This window comes from Uloborus diversus, chromosome 4 (assembly GCF_026930045.1).
Source record: "Uloborus diversus isolate 005 chromosome 4, Udiv.v.3.1, whole genome shotgun sequence".
NCBI lineage: Eukaryota > Metazoa > Arthropoda > Arachnida > Araneae > Uloboridae > Uloborus > Uloborus diversus.
Window position 1 is genome coordinate 117,136,225 of NC_072734.1, and position 16,553 is coordinate 117,152,777.

General features: G+C 34.2%; 1 protein-coding gene across 2 annotated transcripts in view; it reads right to left on the reverse strand.

Moving 5' to 3' along the window:
- The window catches only part of LOC129221409 (restin homolog), a 126,491-nt gene that overhangs the window by 19,812 nt on the left and 90,126 nt on the right, over positions 1-16,553 (reverse strand). For both annotated transcript variants that reach the window (XM_054855890.1, XM_054855889.1), the window contains exons 13-17: positions 16,140-16,299; positions 14,780-15,004; positions 13,722-13,924; positions 5,930-6,041; positions 4,508-4,551 (exon numbers count right to left, since the gene is read on the reverse strand). In XM_054855890.1, the coding sequence (XP_054711865.1) occupies positions 4,508-4,551; positions 5,930-6,041; positions 13,722-13,924; positions 14,780-15,004; positions 16,140-16,299 (744 nt within the window). The remainder of the gene's footprint in view (positions 1-4,507; positions 4,552-5,929; positions 6,042-13,721; positions 13,925-14,779; positions 15,005-16,139; positions 16,300-16,553) is intronic.

A 16,553-nucleotide genomic window follows, 5' to 3' on the forward strand; every position in this document is an offset into this window, starting at 1 on the left:
AATATTTCATTTTTCACTTTGCCCCACGGGAAAAAAATGTGTAAAATTTTCATGTTTTTTTTTTTAAGTTACAAATTTATTGCCAAAAATAGAAAAAATATTTATTAATGTATCAATGCAAGTTTTATTATAAAATACAATGTTCTTCTTTATGCAGTGAAAATTCTTAAAGAAAAAAAAAAGAAAAATTCAATAAAAACTTAAGTCATTTTAACTATTCCACTTTGCCCAATATTCCCCTAGATGTTTTGGGGGTCCAAAAATCTCATTTTTCCTTGTAGGCAAAATCTGTAGCTTACAACGCTAAACAGAAGCCAAAAAAAAAAAAAAAAAATGTTTCAAAACACTGAAAATAATTAAATATTTCTTTCTTAACAGTTGCAGTGTTTAACAAAAAGTCAGTAAAAGTATTAAAATAAACTGATTTCATACATTCAGTACCTATAGGGAAAAACTTTTGTCCTTCCGAACTCCCGCAGAGCGCCGTCTACCGCACGATAAGAGTATTTCTGTCTTTGCAATGTTATGTAATTCCAAATAGTCTTTATGCACTCTGTCACCTCTTCAACTTCTGCTCAATTATTCAGATTCACCCAGTATATATACTTAAAGGTTAATTCATCAATATTATATTGTTTAGTAGATTTCATTGTGTGACCCGTTTTAGGCGAAGCACAACATGATAATCAAGCCGGTCGCACGTCATGCTCAACAAGTTATAGAGTTTAGAGTTGTCTGCACCACAAGCTATTATCATTTATATGAAATGGTTTATACCCTGAATTTTCTCATCGCAAACATTGTACAAATAAACAATAACTCAATATGCAAACTGCCATATCTGCAGTATCTGCAGAAATGAATTTTCGAGATATTTAATAATCGCATTTGGGATTATACACTATAGATAGGGAAATGCTAAAAAAATTAAACTTTTTTTTCGCGCTTTTTTTTTCCCATCGGAAACCAAATGAGCTAGCTTGCTTTTTAAGCTAACGGACAACAGATAACAAAAATGAAAAATTTGTAATTACTGCCCTTTACCTGCGACGGCAGTATTCTTGACGTGTAACCAGAAAGAAAGAGGAAAAAATCATAATATTAAAAAGGCCCTGTTTTTCCAATACATTTGTTCCCGATTCAAATGTCTAGTGCTTCCTCTCTAACTAGTGCTGAAAAAAAAAAAAAAAAAAAATGAAACTGGAATGCGTAAAATTTGCGGAACTACTGATTTCTCAATAATTAACTCATACTGTTAACTCGATGTGATTTTTCAAAACGCTTCACTGAGTTCCTTTGTACACACCCACTGTTTTTACTTTCTTCTATATCTAATATATAGAAGAAAGTATTGGATTCGTGCAAATTTTCGAATTTCGAATTTTGACGGATTCGAACGTTTTGAGGTGTGCTGAGTCCATTTCGACCATTTTTGGAAAATGTCTGTCTGTCTGTGTGTGTGTGTGTATGTGTGTGTGTATGTGTGTGTGTATGTATGTGTGTCACGTCTGTGTGTGACCAGTTTTTTGTGGCCGCTCTACAACAAAAACTACCGCATGAAATCGAACGAAATTTAGTACACATATGTGCCCCTATGTGAACTTGTGCCCATTAGTTTTTGGCGCGAATTCCTCCAAGGGGGGTGGAGCAATGGGACGTTTTTCGAGTTACGCGTGCTTGCTATTCCTCAGGAAGTAACTAGCGGAATCAAACAAAATTTGGTCCGTATGTTGGTATTAACAGGAACAGGTGCTGATTCAATTTTGGTGTCAATAACTCAAACGGGGGTTGAGCTATAGAACGTTTTTTGTCGTCAATTGTGACTGCTGTATCTCAAGAAAAATTGAACGGAATGAAAGAAAAATTTATCGGCAAGTAGCCCTTAGTGGGTATAAGAACTGATTTTATTTTTGTGTTAACAGCTAAAAAGGGGGTAGCGCAATCACCCGTTCTTTTTTTCCATTTTGAGTGCCCTATCTCAAGAAGTAATGCTACGTTCTGTTTGAAATTTGGAATATATGTGAATCCATATGTAAACAGGCTTTGGTTCAATTTTGACGCCGATCGCTCCAAGAGGTGTTGATTTTTTTTTTTTTTTTTTGCGAATAAAAATATTTTTATTAATGCAACAATAAGAAAGATAAATCGTAATAGATTGTCGTCTGCGTATTTCCCGTGCTTTTAATTGTATGGAAATGATAGGAAATATTATCTCAGTGATTTAAAATTTTTAACTGTTGCCATCTTATGTTTGTTAACAAATAAAATATTTGTAATTAATTCAAGCAAGGCTTTTAAAATAACTTTCATTTTTCGCTCTTTGCTTTGCTTTTGCAATAATTCAGACATTGGGATAGTCGTCAAGTTTTTGCATGTGTCATTTTGTTTTTGTTGGGAATATTGCTTCCTCGTCAAGCATGGGGAGGGATCAGAATTATAAGAAAGATATAGAAGAAAGTTTCGTGATGGCCACAACATACTAGTTTGAAACATGCTTTCTTTGTTTATTAATCAAAATTTTGTTCAAAGTATTTTTGAAACCTAATTGTTTATAATAATTGAAAATGTGTACTTAATTTACGAGAAAAACTCGAATTACAGTTGAAACACTTATAGCGAATACAATCATCTGAAATAAGTATCAAGATGCGCTTATTAAAAACTATTCCATTCTCTTTTAAAATGTAATTTTACTTATTTTTTCTTTAAACAGAAAAATATTGTAAAAATGATACATTTCATACTTTTAAAATAATAATAAATTAAAATATTTCAGTATCTAAAAATTATCCGTTATCGATTCAATACATTTTTGTTTGCGTTCAAGAATAGGTAATTGCTCTGAAAATTAGTTTTTTAGACATATACGTATATTAAGAAAAGACCAATGTAACGTAAGAGTCTGTCTGCTCTTTCTCTTAAAGCTCCTTTACTCCGTTATCAGAAGCAAAAACCCATTTGTGACAAGTTTTAACTCGAGTGATTTTTTTCAATAGTGATTGTATTACCTCCCGGAAGGTCATCAAATATCGTGCAAGTTTTTATAAAAGAAAAGTTTCTCCAATTTGGCCTTTCAGCCGATCAAAATGAACGCGGTGACTATTTTGCATAGAATACCATCTGCGATCGTCCAAGGGAAAGAATTGAGCGTTCATCTTTTCCTTAGTTTTGACAAACCTAGGCTGAGAAATATGATCATTCTAACAACAGTGAGTCAAAGTTGATAAAAGTTTGCTTATAAGTTAACATAGATAAGATCCTTTAATCAACCCAACATTTTTATCAACTCCCTTCGAGAGAGACTGAAATATATTTGCAAATTAATAAAACTCTGTAATATTGAAAGTACAAAACATTCAAATAGTTGAATTTGTTTCAATTCAAAAGACTATACAAAACAGTAGTAGTAAAAAATTAATGGTTACAAATATTGCTATTATTATTGTTGTTATTTGTAATGAAATTTCAAATATTGTATGCGGTAGTAGTTTTGTTAAAAGCAAAAGGTTAAACAGTAAAAGATTTTTTCATTAATAGTGACCCATTTCCAAAATATGTTATTTTGTTAGAGAAAAAACACTCAAGAACATATTTTTTGAGAAAAATTATAAAACCTTTATTCCCTACAGAAGTACAAAATCTAAAATTTCCACTATCACTATACAAGAAAAAGTTGTTAAATATTCAGTTTAACTCATTCTTTCGTCTTAATCTGCTGTAATTAACATTTCAGTAATAATTTAATAAAATCTTTAGTGCATAAGCTGACATTTTGAAACAAATAGGAAATTGTGATATCATTTCATTTATACTCAGTAGAGAAGTACAGGTAGATGATTTTGCCTGTAAATCTTGAATCAAGTTCTGTTTGAGACACCAATTACTCATGATTGCTCACGAAATTACTGTCATTTTGTCTTGATTGAGGCTCATTTTGGTACACAAAACGAATTAAATGTAATATGTTTTTAAATTGAACATACAGTGAAAATTTGTGGTGCAATTACCACGTGGGAATGTTAAGCCTAAAGAGAAATGCGATAAAATTCAGCTCAAATCCTAGTCTATTAAAGGTAGTGAACTTCAATTGGTTGAACAAAATATAGAAAACACTTTGATATGTTTGCTTGAGACAAAATATGTATGTCTCACTTCAGTAAAAAACAATACAAACTCAATAACTTGCGCCAAGTTCATAGTAAATGTCTCACTCACAGTTATAATTGCCCATTGTTTGAATGATAAAATATAGTTTCATTTGAAAATCTGAATGCTTTGGAACTTTACATTGCTTAATTTACTTATCGAATTGTTCGATGACATGTTTTGGAACTACCCTTACAATGCTAAGGCTTAAGACTAGAAACTCCATTATTTTCAATTGAAAGATTCATTTCCTTTACATTTTCATTCTAAAATTGTATACGCGTGGATAGAGATAGAGAAAAGTTGAAAAATGCGCAGATATGTTATAGCAGCGATAGAATGCGTTCATTTTTTTTTCTACCTCCTCTTGAGATTCTCCATTTCTTGTCGGAGTTCATTCTCCACCTGAAAAGAAAAAAATATATAAAAGTATATTCCTGAATTAAACGAACTATCATATTAATTTCAACGCACAAAAGCAATCCGACACATCGCATACACTCCCACTTACAATAGCACATATTGTCCGACCACGCTTTCGATGTAAATTTGGCAAGTGGCCAGTCAAGACGATTGTATCGGCATGAGACTAGCAGGGAAAAGGATGGTTTTAATGCGCGGTGTTTCATTCGAACGATATAAACATACACCACATTTTGCACGCATACCCACTAAGCATACATTATACACACATACATCACACGCAATTGCCCGCACCGCGCATAAAAAACACTACATATACACCACTCAGCACAGTCCAGCCCGCACGCATATCACACCGCATACCGCAAATACAAAGCACCACATAAAATAACCAAACTGCTATACAAATCTAAGCACACTACATACCCACATCATAAAAAGTATACACACTAACCAACGCAAGCAAACTACGCTATGGTATACACAACATACCGTGCATTCGCACCACGCTATGTTTGCACCACGACAGCACATTACTTACTCCTTTACGTACACTTTAGATGTAAGCACACTGCGGACAAACCATTTATCATATTACACACACTACACGCATACAAACATCAAACACACCGCACATTCACCATACACACAGACGAAAAAAAAAAAATCCTGACAGTCTTGTGAAAATGAAATGGATTAGTGAAAACACATTTATTTTCGTCAGCCGTAAATTTTCGCGAAAATGAAGATACATCGGATTTCGTGGACTGAAAATCTGGCGAATTTTATATGAACAGAACCGAAAGTTGAAAAATCAGCTGCAAAAAATATTTCGCGAGGCTTAAATTTCCAAGATTACTGTGGGATCGTGAACGTCAAAAAATTAAAGCCTCACGAAAATAAGTACTTTTACAGCAGTTAGTATTGTTAAAATGTGAAAATATGAAAATCTTCAATAGGCGGGAGCATTAAAATAGGCAGGCCGGTTTTAAGGGCAATCGCGCCCCCTTCCTCAGTGCTTGACAAAGAAAGACTAATTGGAATTTAGTGGTACTGCCAAAATGGAAATAGCAATTCTTGATTCTTTCTTCCTACGTCTATAGTGCAAGCACAGATTCAGGGGTCGATATCATGAGGACTATGATCTCCCCCGCCCCCTTGAGTAGATAGCCTAAAACTGTGTTTTGAAGACTTCAACGTCGAGACATTTCCGGTAGACAACCTCGCACTCTCTAATCATGAGGGAATATTACTTATAAGTATGCCCCCCTTCTGATTTGTGAGCTCATGTTTTAATATTTAATACCCTTCACAGTCAGACGCTGGACCCGCCCTTGTTATGGTGTGGTAAGACACTTACTTGAACTTGTTCGTTTTCTCTTGTTGATAAAACAGTTTGCAATTGGTCCCGTTCCACTTCTGTCCATTTTAACTTCTGTTGCATCATTTCTACAATGTGTCTTTGATCTTCTCTGGAAAAAAAGAGCATACCATGGTCATATGAAAATGCAGTAACATAAAAAAAAGAGATAGTTTAAAGTTGAGTTTAGCGCCGACGTGAAGCATTTTCAAATAGTGAACATTTATGATAATTCCAAGTGACAGTAAAATTTTTAAAATCAACTGTTCAAATTACAAAAATGTATTCTTTAAAATATTTTGAAAAGTTTTTTCTATGCTTATATCACTACTAATAACAAAGCAGAAAGTTTGGCATACATAATTATACCTAAGCTCCTAACGCATTTCATGAAGTAATAAAAAGCTCTGCTACAAGGATGTGAACTGCCCATCAAAAGTCTCTAAGCATCAAACTTAAGTGCTTTTATAAACATTCAAAACCACCGTAGCTAAGCGTTTAAAGTTAAATAATAAGATTATAAACACAATTATTTATATGCACTAGATTTTTGTAGTAAAAATATCACAAAAACTGTAACAGCTTGGTGCTTTTGCACTGAACTATCACTTATACACAGCCTCTTTTATGCGCCTTTACGATTTTCAGTAATCTCGGCTGATTCAATAGAATAATAATTATTATTAGTCTTTTGTCCATCGTTCTAGAAATAAATATTTTAGTTATTCGCTAGGATTTTTGCTCAATAGAAAATTATTTTTAATAATTCTTTTTTAAGTCGAAATAAAACTTATACACTACATAACCAAAAATATTGGGGCACTTTCGAAAATTCACATTTTTACGGATTTCTCGACACATAAAAGACCAATTGCTCTAATTTTTTTCACATAAAAAGCATACTCTAACTGTTAACTTCCAATAAAAGTTAAGTCTATTATTCATTTAGGGGATCCGCAACAAATTGAGGAGACAAAAAAAGTTTTTCTTTAATCATTTTTCATTGTAAATAGCTGAGAATAAGCTATAAACTACAGAAATAAGTTTAAAAACTATCAAAATATTTTTTTATATTTTCGTGAAAGTATCACCTATATCCTCGAAGATATAAGCATTCGTTTCAAAAATGTAAAGGTTTTTTGAAGGTTTTCGGCTTATATCACGGAGTTTTCCGTCAAACGTTACTAAATTTTCAGAATATTTGATGGCATTTTAGAGTAACTTTAAAAAAATGAAGTTAAAATATTAAAAATGTAATGAAATATGAACGTTTAAAGCAATTAATTTTCCACTGTGTATGCGCGAAAGATAGCAATTTATATCTTTCATAATTCAAAACTTAGATGTATTCTACAACTCATAAAAACAGCGATCTAATGAGCAAAATATCTATAGGTCTTGGATAAACGGCAAATGGTAAGGGGTTTGTGAACGATCCCTCACGATTCGTTGTGTGGCCTAGAATTATTAAAATTTGGCTCATTAGATCTGTGATAACTTTTTACATTTTAAAGATATCAAGGTGGAATTTTTCTATGAGTTGTAAATTATATCTGGGCTTCTGATTATGAAGGTTATAAATTGCTATCTTTCGCGCATGCGCAGTGAAAAATCAATTGCTTTAAACGTTCCTATTTCATTTAATTTTCAATATTTTAACTTAAAATTGTATTTTTATGCTTCCCTAATATGCTGTCAAATATTCTGAAAGTTAAGTAACGTTTGGCGGAAAACTCTGCGTGATATGAGCCGAAAATTTTTGTATTGTTGAAAGAAATGCTTACATCGCGCGGGTATAAGAGAAACTTTCACGAAAATATAAGAATATATTCTAGATAAGATTTGAATTTATTTCTCAAATTTATAGCTTATTCCCATCTATTTACAATGAAAAATGATCAAAAACCTTTTTTTGCTCCCTCAATTTGTTGCTCGTCCCCTAAATGAATAATAGATAGATAATTCTGGAAAATGGCAGCTGGAGTATACCTTTTATGTGAAAAAAATTCCAGAGCACTCGGTCTATCATTTCTCGTAAAATCTGTAAAAATGTGAATTTTTGAAAGTGTCCCAATATTTTTTTTGTCATATAGTGTACTTTTTTCAGTATGATTGTGGATCATTTTAACAGGACATTAATTTTTATTAGTTAGGGTAGTTTAACTGGTGAATGAACAGTTCGTATATTTTAACTCCTAAAAGAATGCCGGAACAGTTCAAATGTTCTTCCCACTGAACAGGCTTCCGTTAAACGAGATTTCGGTAAACGCTCTTGGGATAACCGAAGGTCTACGAATGAGGTACTGAAAGATTCTGCCCAGAAAAAATTGGAGTGCAAAGGGTTGATATTTAGCGGAGAAGATTTTTATTTTTCCAAACATTCAAAGCTGAAGAACATCCTTCCGCGTTTCATTTTTCCGAGTGTTTAGAAAATCATACTTCGAGTCATACATCTACACGGAGCACTCAACATTTCGTCATGGTCGGCTATTATTCTCAGCGTTTGAGTTATGCTAAACGGATGTGGTCGACTTAGACCGCGAGGCTGAGCACTTTTTCTTGAAAGATAAACTTAACTGCCACAAAAGCGTCGCTTCCACTTCCGCCCGCATGGGACGAAATTCAAACAGTTTACTTAATTAACTGCAACCTCCGGTTTAAACTCCTTTAATTTCGTATTTGTGTTTGAAAATGAAACAAATGAATCGAATCTCGCCGCGTTTCTCAATTCCTTTGATAAGGGAAACCCTTTTTCATATCTCCCCACCCCCCAATGGAATTACTATTTTATCTTTATTAGTATCATTTGGATATTTTACTTACAACGAAAACGAAAAATATCCGAATTAACACTGATTTTGATCAAAAAGTAACACGTTTTGATCACAATCAGTGTACTAACTAAATGCCATTTCAATCAAAATTTCGTGCTCTTGTACTAACATAGTTGATGGTCATACATTGGCAACAATTGAGTTTATAATACGCAATTCGTTTTGATGTTTGCTTTACTGTTCTTTCGAAAAATATTGATTGAGTGCTTCACAGAGTTTATTATCGATATTTTCGGTGAATATTTTGAATTTTATAAAAGAACGCGAAACCCTCGATTAGTATCCATGGAAGCCGGGAGTTCCGCAGAACACTATTTAATAAACGCTGGAATAGAGTGAAATTGAAAATCATGTAAGTCATTCTAATTTAGTTTCGATTAAGGTAACATAAAACAATCCAAGAAAAAAAAATTCTACTTCATGACAAGAATTTGCGTTTAAATCGACATTTTTCTCCTGCGCATTTATTAATACTGGCGTGGAAAGGTAAAGCGAATTATCGACAAAAATGAGATTTTGAGATATTTGAAGAGACCTATTTTTGATTCTCCAAAGACAAGAGTAAGATGTTGGAATTGCACGTACTTTTCGTGATTTATTTTCAGCGTACACCAATTACGCTAGTACTTTTCACTCCAGGGTCCCCCGTACCAACCTCTATTTGTTTTAACCAGTTGGATGGGACCCTGAGGACTACTCTGATATTTTATATCCAAACCAGAAACCGAGCAAACCCTAGTTCAGCACCTCTAGAGGAATCATTTCACTTGGAGACCTTTGACCACCACGAGCATATTTAACGTCCACCCAGTCACTATTAATGAAGACGGCGGATCTTCGACTGTCTAAGATAGAACCCGGGACTCTCCGGTCACGAGACCGATGCCTTACCGATTAGGCCACCACGGTCCATTTACGCAAGTTCATGGCCCTGGCTTAGGGGCGGCAACCTACTGCCAAATAAGCAAGTTTGTGCAATAAAGTAAATTATAAGTAGTAAATGACAAAAATGGAAAAAAAATGAAAAATTTACAGATCCTGCAAATTATCTTCCCAGGACAGAATAGTTAATTTTAGGTTGTTTTAAAGCAAATTTAACTAAATCGCACCGCTCACACTCTATGTTCTTAACTTTTGACTTTCGTTTGTGTTCGTCCAATGAAAGACGAGAGAACTATCTTTTAGCTTCCTCCTCCCCTCTGTTCTCAGTGCAAGAGGACCATAACTCAAACAGAAAAAAAAAGTGAAAGCAATTATTTAAAAAAAAAAAAAAAAGACTCAAAAGAAACATAGCTAAGTTAAAGCTCTAAATCGTAGAATAAGTAGCGACACGTCCGTCCACCATCTTGGGGCTAAATGCCGCTTTCTTCCCATCTCTGCTACAATGAAGTAGCCTGTTTTGCTTCTTGATTATGGTGCTTCTTAGTTGTTGATTGTATGGAGTTAATAAGAAACCACAATCAAGAAGTAGAACATGCTACTTCACCATAGGTAGACATAGGAAGTAAGCATTGTTTAGCCCCCAGATGGCTGACGTGTCGCTATTTATTCTGCCATTTAGGATTATAAGCTAAATTGCTCAACCTTTTTTAACCGAGGGCCGATTTTATCTCTTCTTCTGGTCGTCACTTTTGCATTTATTCGTAAAATTTATAGTGTATGGATAGGGAAATTTTACCTACAAAATCTCTGTTTTTAACTGTCCTGCTATTACTTTCATATTGTTATTGCACTCATTGGCACAAAAATGGAAAAAAACTTCTCAAATATTACATAGTTGTCAAAAATAAAAAAACATTAACTTTGAAAAACGTTTTAAATCAAATATTAACGTGCTTCCAAATTATTCCGTTATATAAGGAAATATTAAACTGTGTGAGAAATGTCATGCAAAATGAGTTTTTTAAATAAAAGTTGGAACTTTGAACCTGAAATTTCTATACGTATAAAAACTCCACACTATTATTTTATTTCATTACAAGACTATAACGCATTACATAGTATAGGGTCTGGTGGGGGAAAGTGGTCAATGGGGTAAAGTGGTCATACTTCAAATAAATGACTATAGCTTGGAAATAAATGTTCGAATGAATGTGAAAATTTTATTTCAGGTTCGGTGAGTTAGAAACTACATTTTGAATACAAAATTTCAAAACTGGCAAAATTTTATTTGGTAAAAAAAAAATATTTTGTGTAAACATGAAAATTTTAAAAATCTAAACACCTCTTTATACTTCTTTGGGAAATTTTGTTTATTAGAATTATGAACAGATTGACGGCACAGGAAGCTTCCTACATGTCTGAAGATCGCTTGCTCATTAGCAGTTAGCTGAATATATTTTAGATAAGTTTTTAGAACAATTTCAGTAAGATGGGATAAAGTGGTCATAATATTAGGTTTAACGAATATTGTTTTTCTAATGTCACTTAATAGTTAAGTATAAGGCAGATATAAATTAAATATTAATTTCACTTAATATGTATTGTTATTACAGTAAGTAGGGTTGAATATACCAGTATATACGTATGCATACGCATATACTCGTGTAGGCGCGTACATAAACGTATTCACATAAATGCATCAATAAATACGTATATGGGTATCTGCGATATAGGTATTTTTTATCTATGCAGAGATACATTCGACTACACGTATATACTTGCTTTTACTCGTATGTATACGAACACTTATATACTCAGGTAGACACGTATATACACGTACACAAGCATACGATATACAAGTATACAGGGTGAATTTAAGCTCTTGGCAAAATTTTTAAAAGGTGTTAGAGAGGAGGAAGAAGCAAGAATAATAAGGAATATATGGTCACAAACACAATGCCTACGCACTACATGCACGCAAAGCCAAAGACTGATGGATACAAAACAATTTACAAATTTGTTACACTAAGACAATTTTACACAACATTTTAGGTCGTAAGAAAGTTTTAAAGCGATTGAAGAAATCTGTTGTCTGCAGCTGTAATACAGGCGTCGTAATCACAAAGACCTCTCTGTTTTAATAACGAGACTTTTGAAAAACTTTCATCCATTGCTGCGCCTTTGTTGCGATGCGTGTATTAGAACTACTACGGGTCGTAACTTTTAACAAGTGCTCTAAATATTTCTTAAAAACAAAAATTTTGAGTAAAATAATCTTTGTGTAAAAAATTTGTGACCTGTTTTGCATCCATCAGTTTCTGGATTTGTGTGCATGTAGTGCGTCAGCGACCATAAGCTCCTTATTATTCTTCGCATTTTATCCTCCCCTCTCACACTCCTTAGATTTTTGCTCCAGAGCTTGGATTCACTCTGTAGGCATACATGTATATAAGCGTATATACTCGTGTATACATATATGTACTGGTGTATACACGTAAATGTACGTATACTGGTCTTTTCGGGTATATAACTGTGTTTACACGTATACATACGTATATAATCATGCTTCCATATATACATGTATATACGTGAGTAGATACGTACAAACACGCACTGGATGCATCCACGAATTAACTCGTGTATACCCGTATATACATTTATGTACACTTGTGTATGTACCCACATGTACATCTGTATATATATATATGCGTATATACGTCTACTATACACGTATATATTTAGGTATGCACGTGTATACTCGAGATACAAGTGCATACATGCATATGACGTTCGTTTATACGCGTATATACACGTAACACATATATAAACATGACACATATATACTCGTGTAGATACGTCAACACTCCTTTAGGTAACCACGTATACATGCTTATATACTCGTGTATACACGTATATACTTGAGTAGGCACGTGCATGCATGTATCTGATGTATACATGTATCTACTCATATATGAACGTGTTTACTCATGTTTACACGACACGTATATATTTGTGTATAAACACATATATTAGTGCATATACTTGTAACCATAAAAATAACTGAAATATACAAATATTATGGTTATTTAATATGGTTTTGCATTTATTTTTAACTATGACCACTTTACCCCTTGCTATGACCACTTTCCCCCATCCCATGTGGTAAAGTGGTCATAAATACAAAGAGAAAAGAAAGTGTTGTAAAACTAATTAAATCAATATTTTTTTCTAAACTTCAATGTACTGTGTTCTTTAATAATGCAATGTAAAATATCAACAAAAAAAGTTAAAGTGTTTAAATAATTTGTTTGTTGTATTTATTATCCACCAAAGTTAAAAACCTACGATTTTATGACCACTTTATTCCACCAGAACCTAGAATTTAAAAATGCAGTGCGAGAAAATTCAATAATTCAAAGATTCTTTTAGAGAAGCTCTCAAAGTGGGGATGTGTCGTCACGAACGAGTCAGAAAGACCGATTCCTTACAAGAAACGGTGCAGCATGATCTTCTGAAAAATGAACATTCGTTCTTTTCATTGGTTTGGAATTTGGAACATTGGAATGCGAGTTACTCTCGCAGAGAGACCACCTGAATTTTTTTTTTTTTTTTTTTTGTTTTGATCGAAGTCGTACAAATGAACGAGTTCAAGGTACGGGTTAAAAAACAGAACGATAAACTCTGATGAACGGAACTTTAAAAAGAATGACATTACACATGCCAAATAGTATTTTCAGTATTATTGAATTATACAAAACGCAGCGTACAATTTATTTTGTAAAATAAGAAATAGAAAATTGATATAGTAGCATTAGTTATTGTAAAAATTTTGAAGTTAAACACATTGAAATCCAGGTACATCGAATGCCAATATAGCAAAATATCCGTTTCGACGAAATAAATTCCCAGCCCTGATTTAATTTCCATTACATTGCTTGGATTCCATCACAACAAAATTTGCGGTCCCTTGAAGATGGTAAAAACGGGATTTTACTGTACACTAAAAAATATCAGGTAGTGTTAAGTTAACATATATGGTTCAAAGTTACTCTAAAAGAGTGGAAAGGCATTCTTACATTTGTGCGTGCAGGTCTTGAACGAGTCTAGCATCGAACTCCGTTTCTGCGAGTTTTTTGACGAGGTCTTCTCTGTGGTTCGCGAACTCTGTTCTCAAGTGATGCACCTGTGACTTGAGGAGGTTCACTTCGTCAGAGGCCCTGGCAGCCTCCCTCTCCCAACGTGTGCGGGCATCCTCAGAGATCTGGAGTCGCTTCGCCGTCTGAGGAAACACAATTACATCAAGGTTAGTCAGCTGGTGGTTCAATTGTATCTTAAACTGTCTTATATTATTGAAAAAGTTGTCACGAGTACAGTATATGATGACTTATATATTTTCCCTAAGTAAGCTATTGGGCTAGGCGTAGGTCAGCAAGGTTGAGCAATCGATGTGACAGGGCGAAGGGACGAAAAGCTGTCTTCTGCTATCAGCATTTAAATGATAATGATGAATTTCTGATTTTTTTTTAATTTTTTCCAATGTGTGACAAACCAATTTCATATCCTGATATTGTTACTTCAAAATCCATGTGTGGTTTTTATCCCATTCATTATGGAATGACACCTAAATCTTGCAGAATTGCCCTAAGTACAGTATTGTCTTACACCCAGGGCTATCTCCGAGGGCTAATAAAAGCGCTAAGTTTAAAGACTTGACGAGAAATGGAAGTTACCCAGCGATTTTACTGTCGAAATGAGGCAGAACATCCATTTGCAAAGCGTATTAAAGATGCCTCCTTTTTCTCACCCAAACTGGCTAAACTTGGCGACAATTTTGGCAGACCCTAAGACCTTATATTTCGACTACGGGGACACAAGGGCAAATAATTTATGTCTTTAGTAACATGGTTTCACTATGATCTTTTGATTGTTACTTGTTTGGAGCTTTTTCATATTGCACTATTATTATGGTTTCCTGGAAAAAAGACGATGATGATTATGGAGAGATGAATATTTTTGAGGTTGTTTTCGTTTAGTGAGCGATATCGAAGCTTGTGTGAATAAGTATGTTTGAGGAACTTAACTCCAAAGCTCAATTCGCGAAAATATTTAAAACCATAAACAAAACATTGTATACCTCTTCTTTCTCCACGCTGAGGAGATCTCTTTCTGACTGTAGGCGGCCGATCTGATCCCGAAGACGGTCCACATTTCCCGTTTTCAGTTCTGCCTCCTGCAGCCGCGCCTCCTGCCGGGAGAGCCGAGCGTCTGCTTCAGCGCGGGCCGATTCCAGCTCGGCACGCAGCTCGCTCCGCTCTCGCTCCAAACTTCGGATTTTAGATTGACTTGCTTCCGAAAAATCCTAAAAGATTATAGAGTAAAAATGAAGACTCAAGCAGCAATGTACATTAATAACAAGGAAGCAATGAAAGTACATAACAAGGACGTACATAACAAGGAAGCCATGAACGTACATAACAAGGAAGCCATGAACGTACATAACAAGGAAGCCATGAACGTACATAACAAGGAAGCCATGAACGTACATAACAAGGAAGCCATGAACGTACATAACAAGGAAGCCATGAACGTACATAACAAGGAAGCCATGAACGTACATAACAAGGAAGCCATGAACGTACATAACAAGGAAGCCATGAACGTACATCACAAGGAAGCCATGAACGTACATAAAAAAGGAAGCAACGAAACTACATAACACGGGGGAAATTGAATGTACATAATAAGGAAGAGAAAAACAAGGAAGCAATGAGCATACATAACAAAGGATGCAATCAACGTACATGACAAGGACTTATGTAACAAGGAATCAATGGAGGTAGATAACAAAACGCATACAGCATGGAAGCAATGAACATAAACAAAAAGAAAGCAATGGATGTACGTAACAAGGAAGCAACAAACTAGCAGAATAAGGAGTAGTTTTTATATGACTAGGAAGCAATGGACATACATAGCAAGAAATCAACGAACGTGAATAAAAAAAAAAAAAAACTATCAAAAGAACAAAATAAGAAAACAGTGACTATAACAAGAAAAGAATTAATGCACTATTAAGACAAAGATGAAATGGTTTTAACCCAGAACAAAAAAACAGAGATTCACCAGTCGATTCAAGACTCTGTCAAACACACCGAATAGCTGTCATCGAGAAAAAAATTTCTCAACAAATGAGAAGGATTTTGAGTAATCGATTTACCTCCAGTTTCGCCGACATTTAAAACTTCCTCCCACCTTACATATATCAAAAGGTAAGATTGAAACTGAAAAATTGGGGGAACGGAAATTTCGTGTTGGCGAATCTGGACAGACACCGAATAATCATCTATGGTCACAATAAAACTTTAAAATTTTTGTCTTTTAAAGTGGCGTCAGAGGTGCTAAATTTCTAACTCGAGATCACCGGATCTCTAGCCAAATGTGCTACCTGGTTACAGTTCGAATAAAAAATCTAGTCTAACAACAATGATTATTACCTGTGCTTTTTTCTTCTCCGCCCTCATTTCTTCTCTATGTTCTTCTTTTAGTAACTGAAGTCTGTCTTCTAACTCTTTCCTCGTCCTCTCTCTATCCTCCTGGAGTCTGTCCGCCTCCTTTCTGGCAATCTCTGCTTCCCGCCGCCACTCTGTGACCTCTCTGAAATGCATAAAAATTCGTTAAATAAGGAAAAGACCATCGTTTTGCATGTAGTTGAAATTGAATGTGGCTCCCGTAACTTGATGTTGGACTTCAGATGAGCTCATTTATATTTGAGTTTCTTTTTTTATCCATTTAAATAATGTTGGTTTCAGACAACAATGAAACGAATTTCATGCTATTACGAATATTTTAAGTACAATTCTTTATCTTGTAAGTGAAAAATAATATTTAACTCGAAATTTTCCCCGATT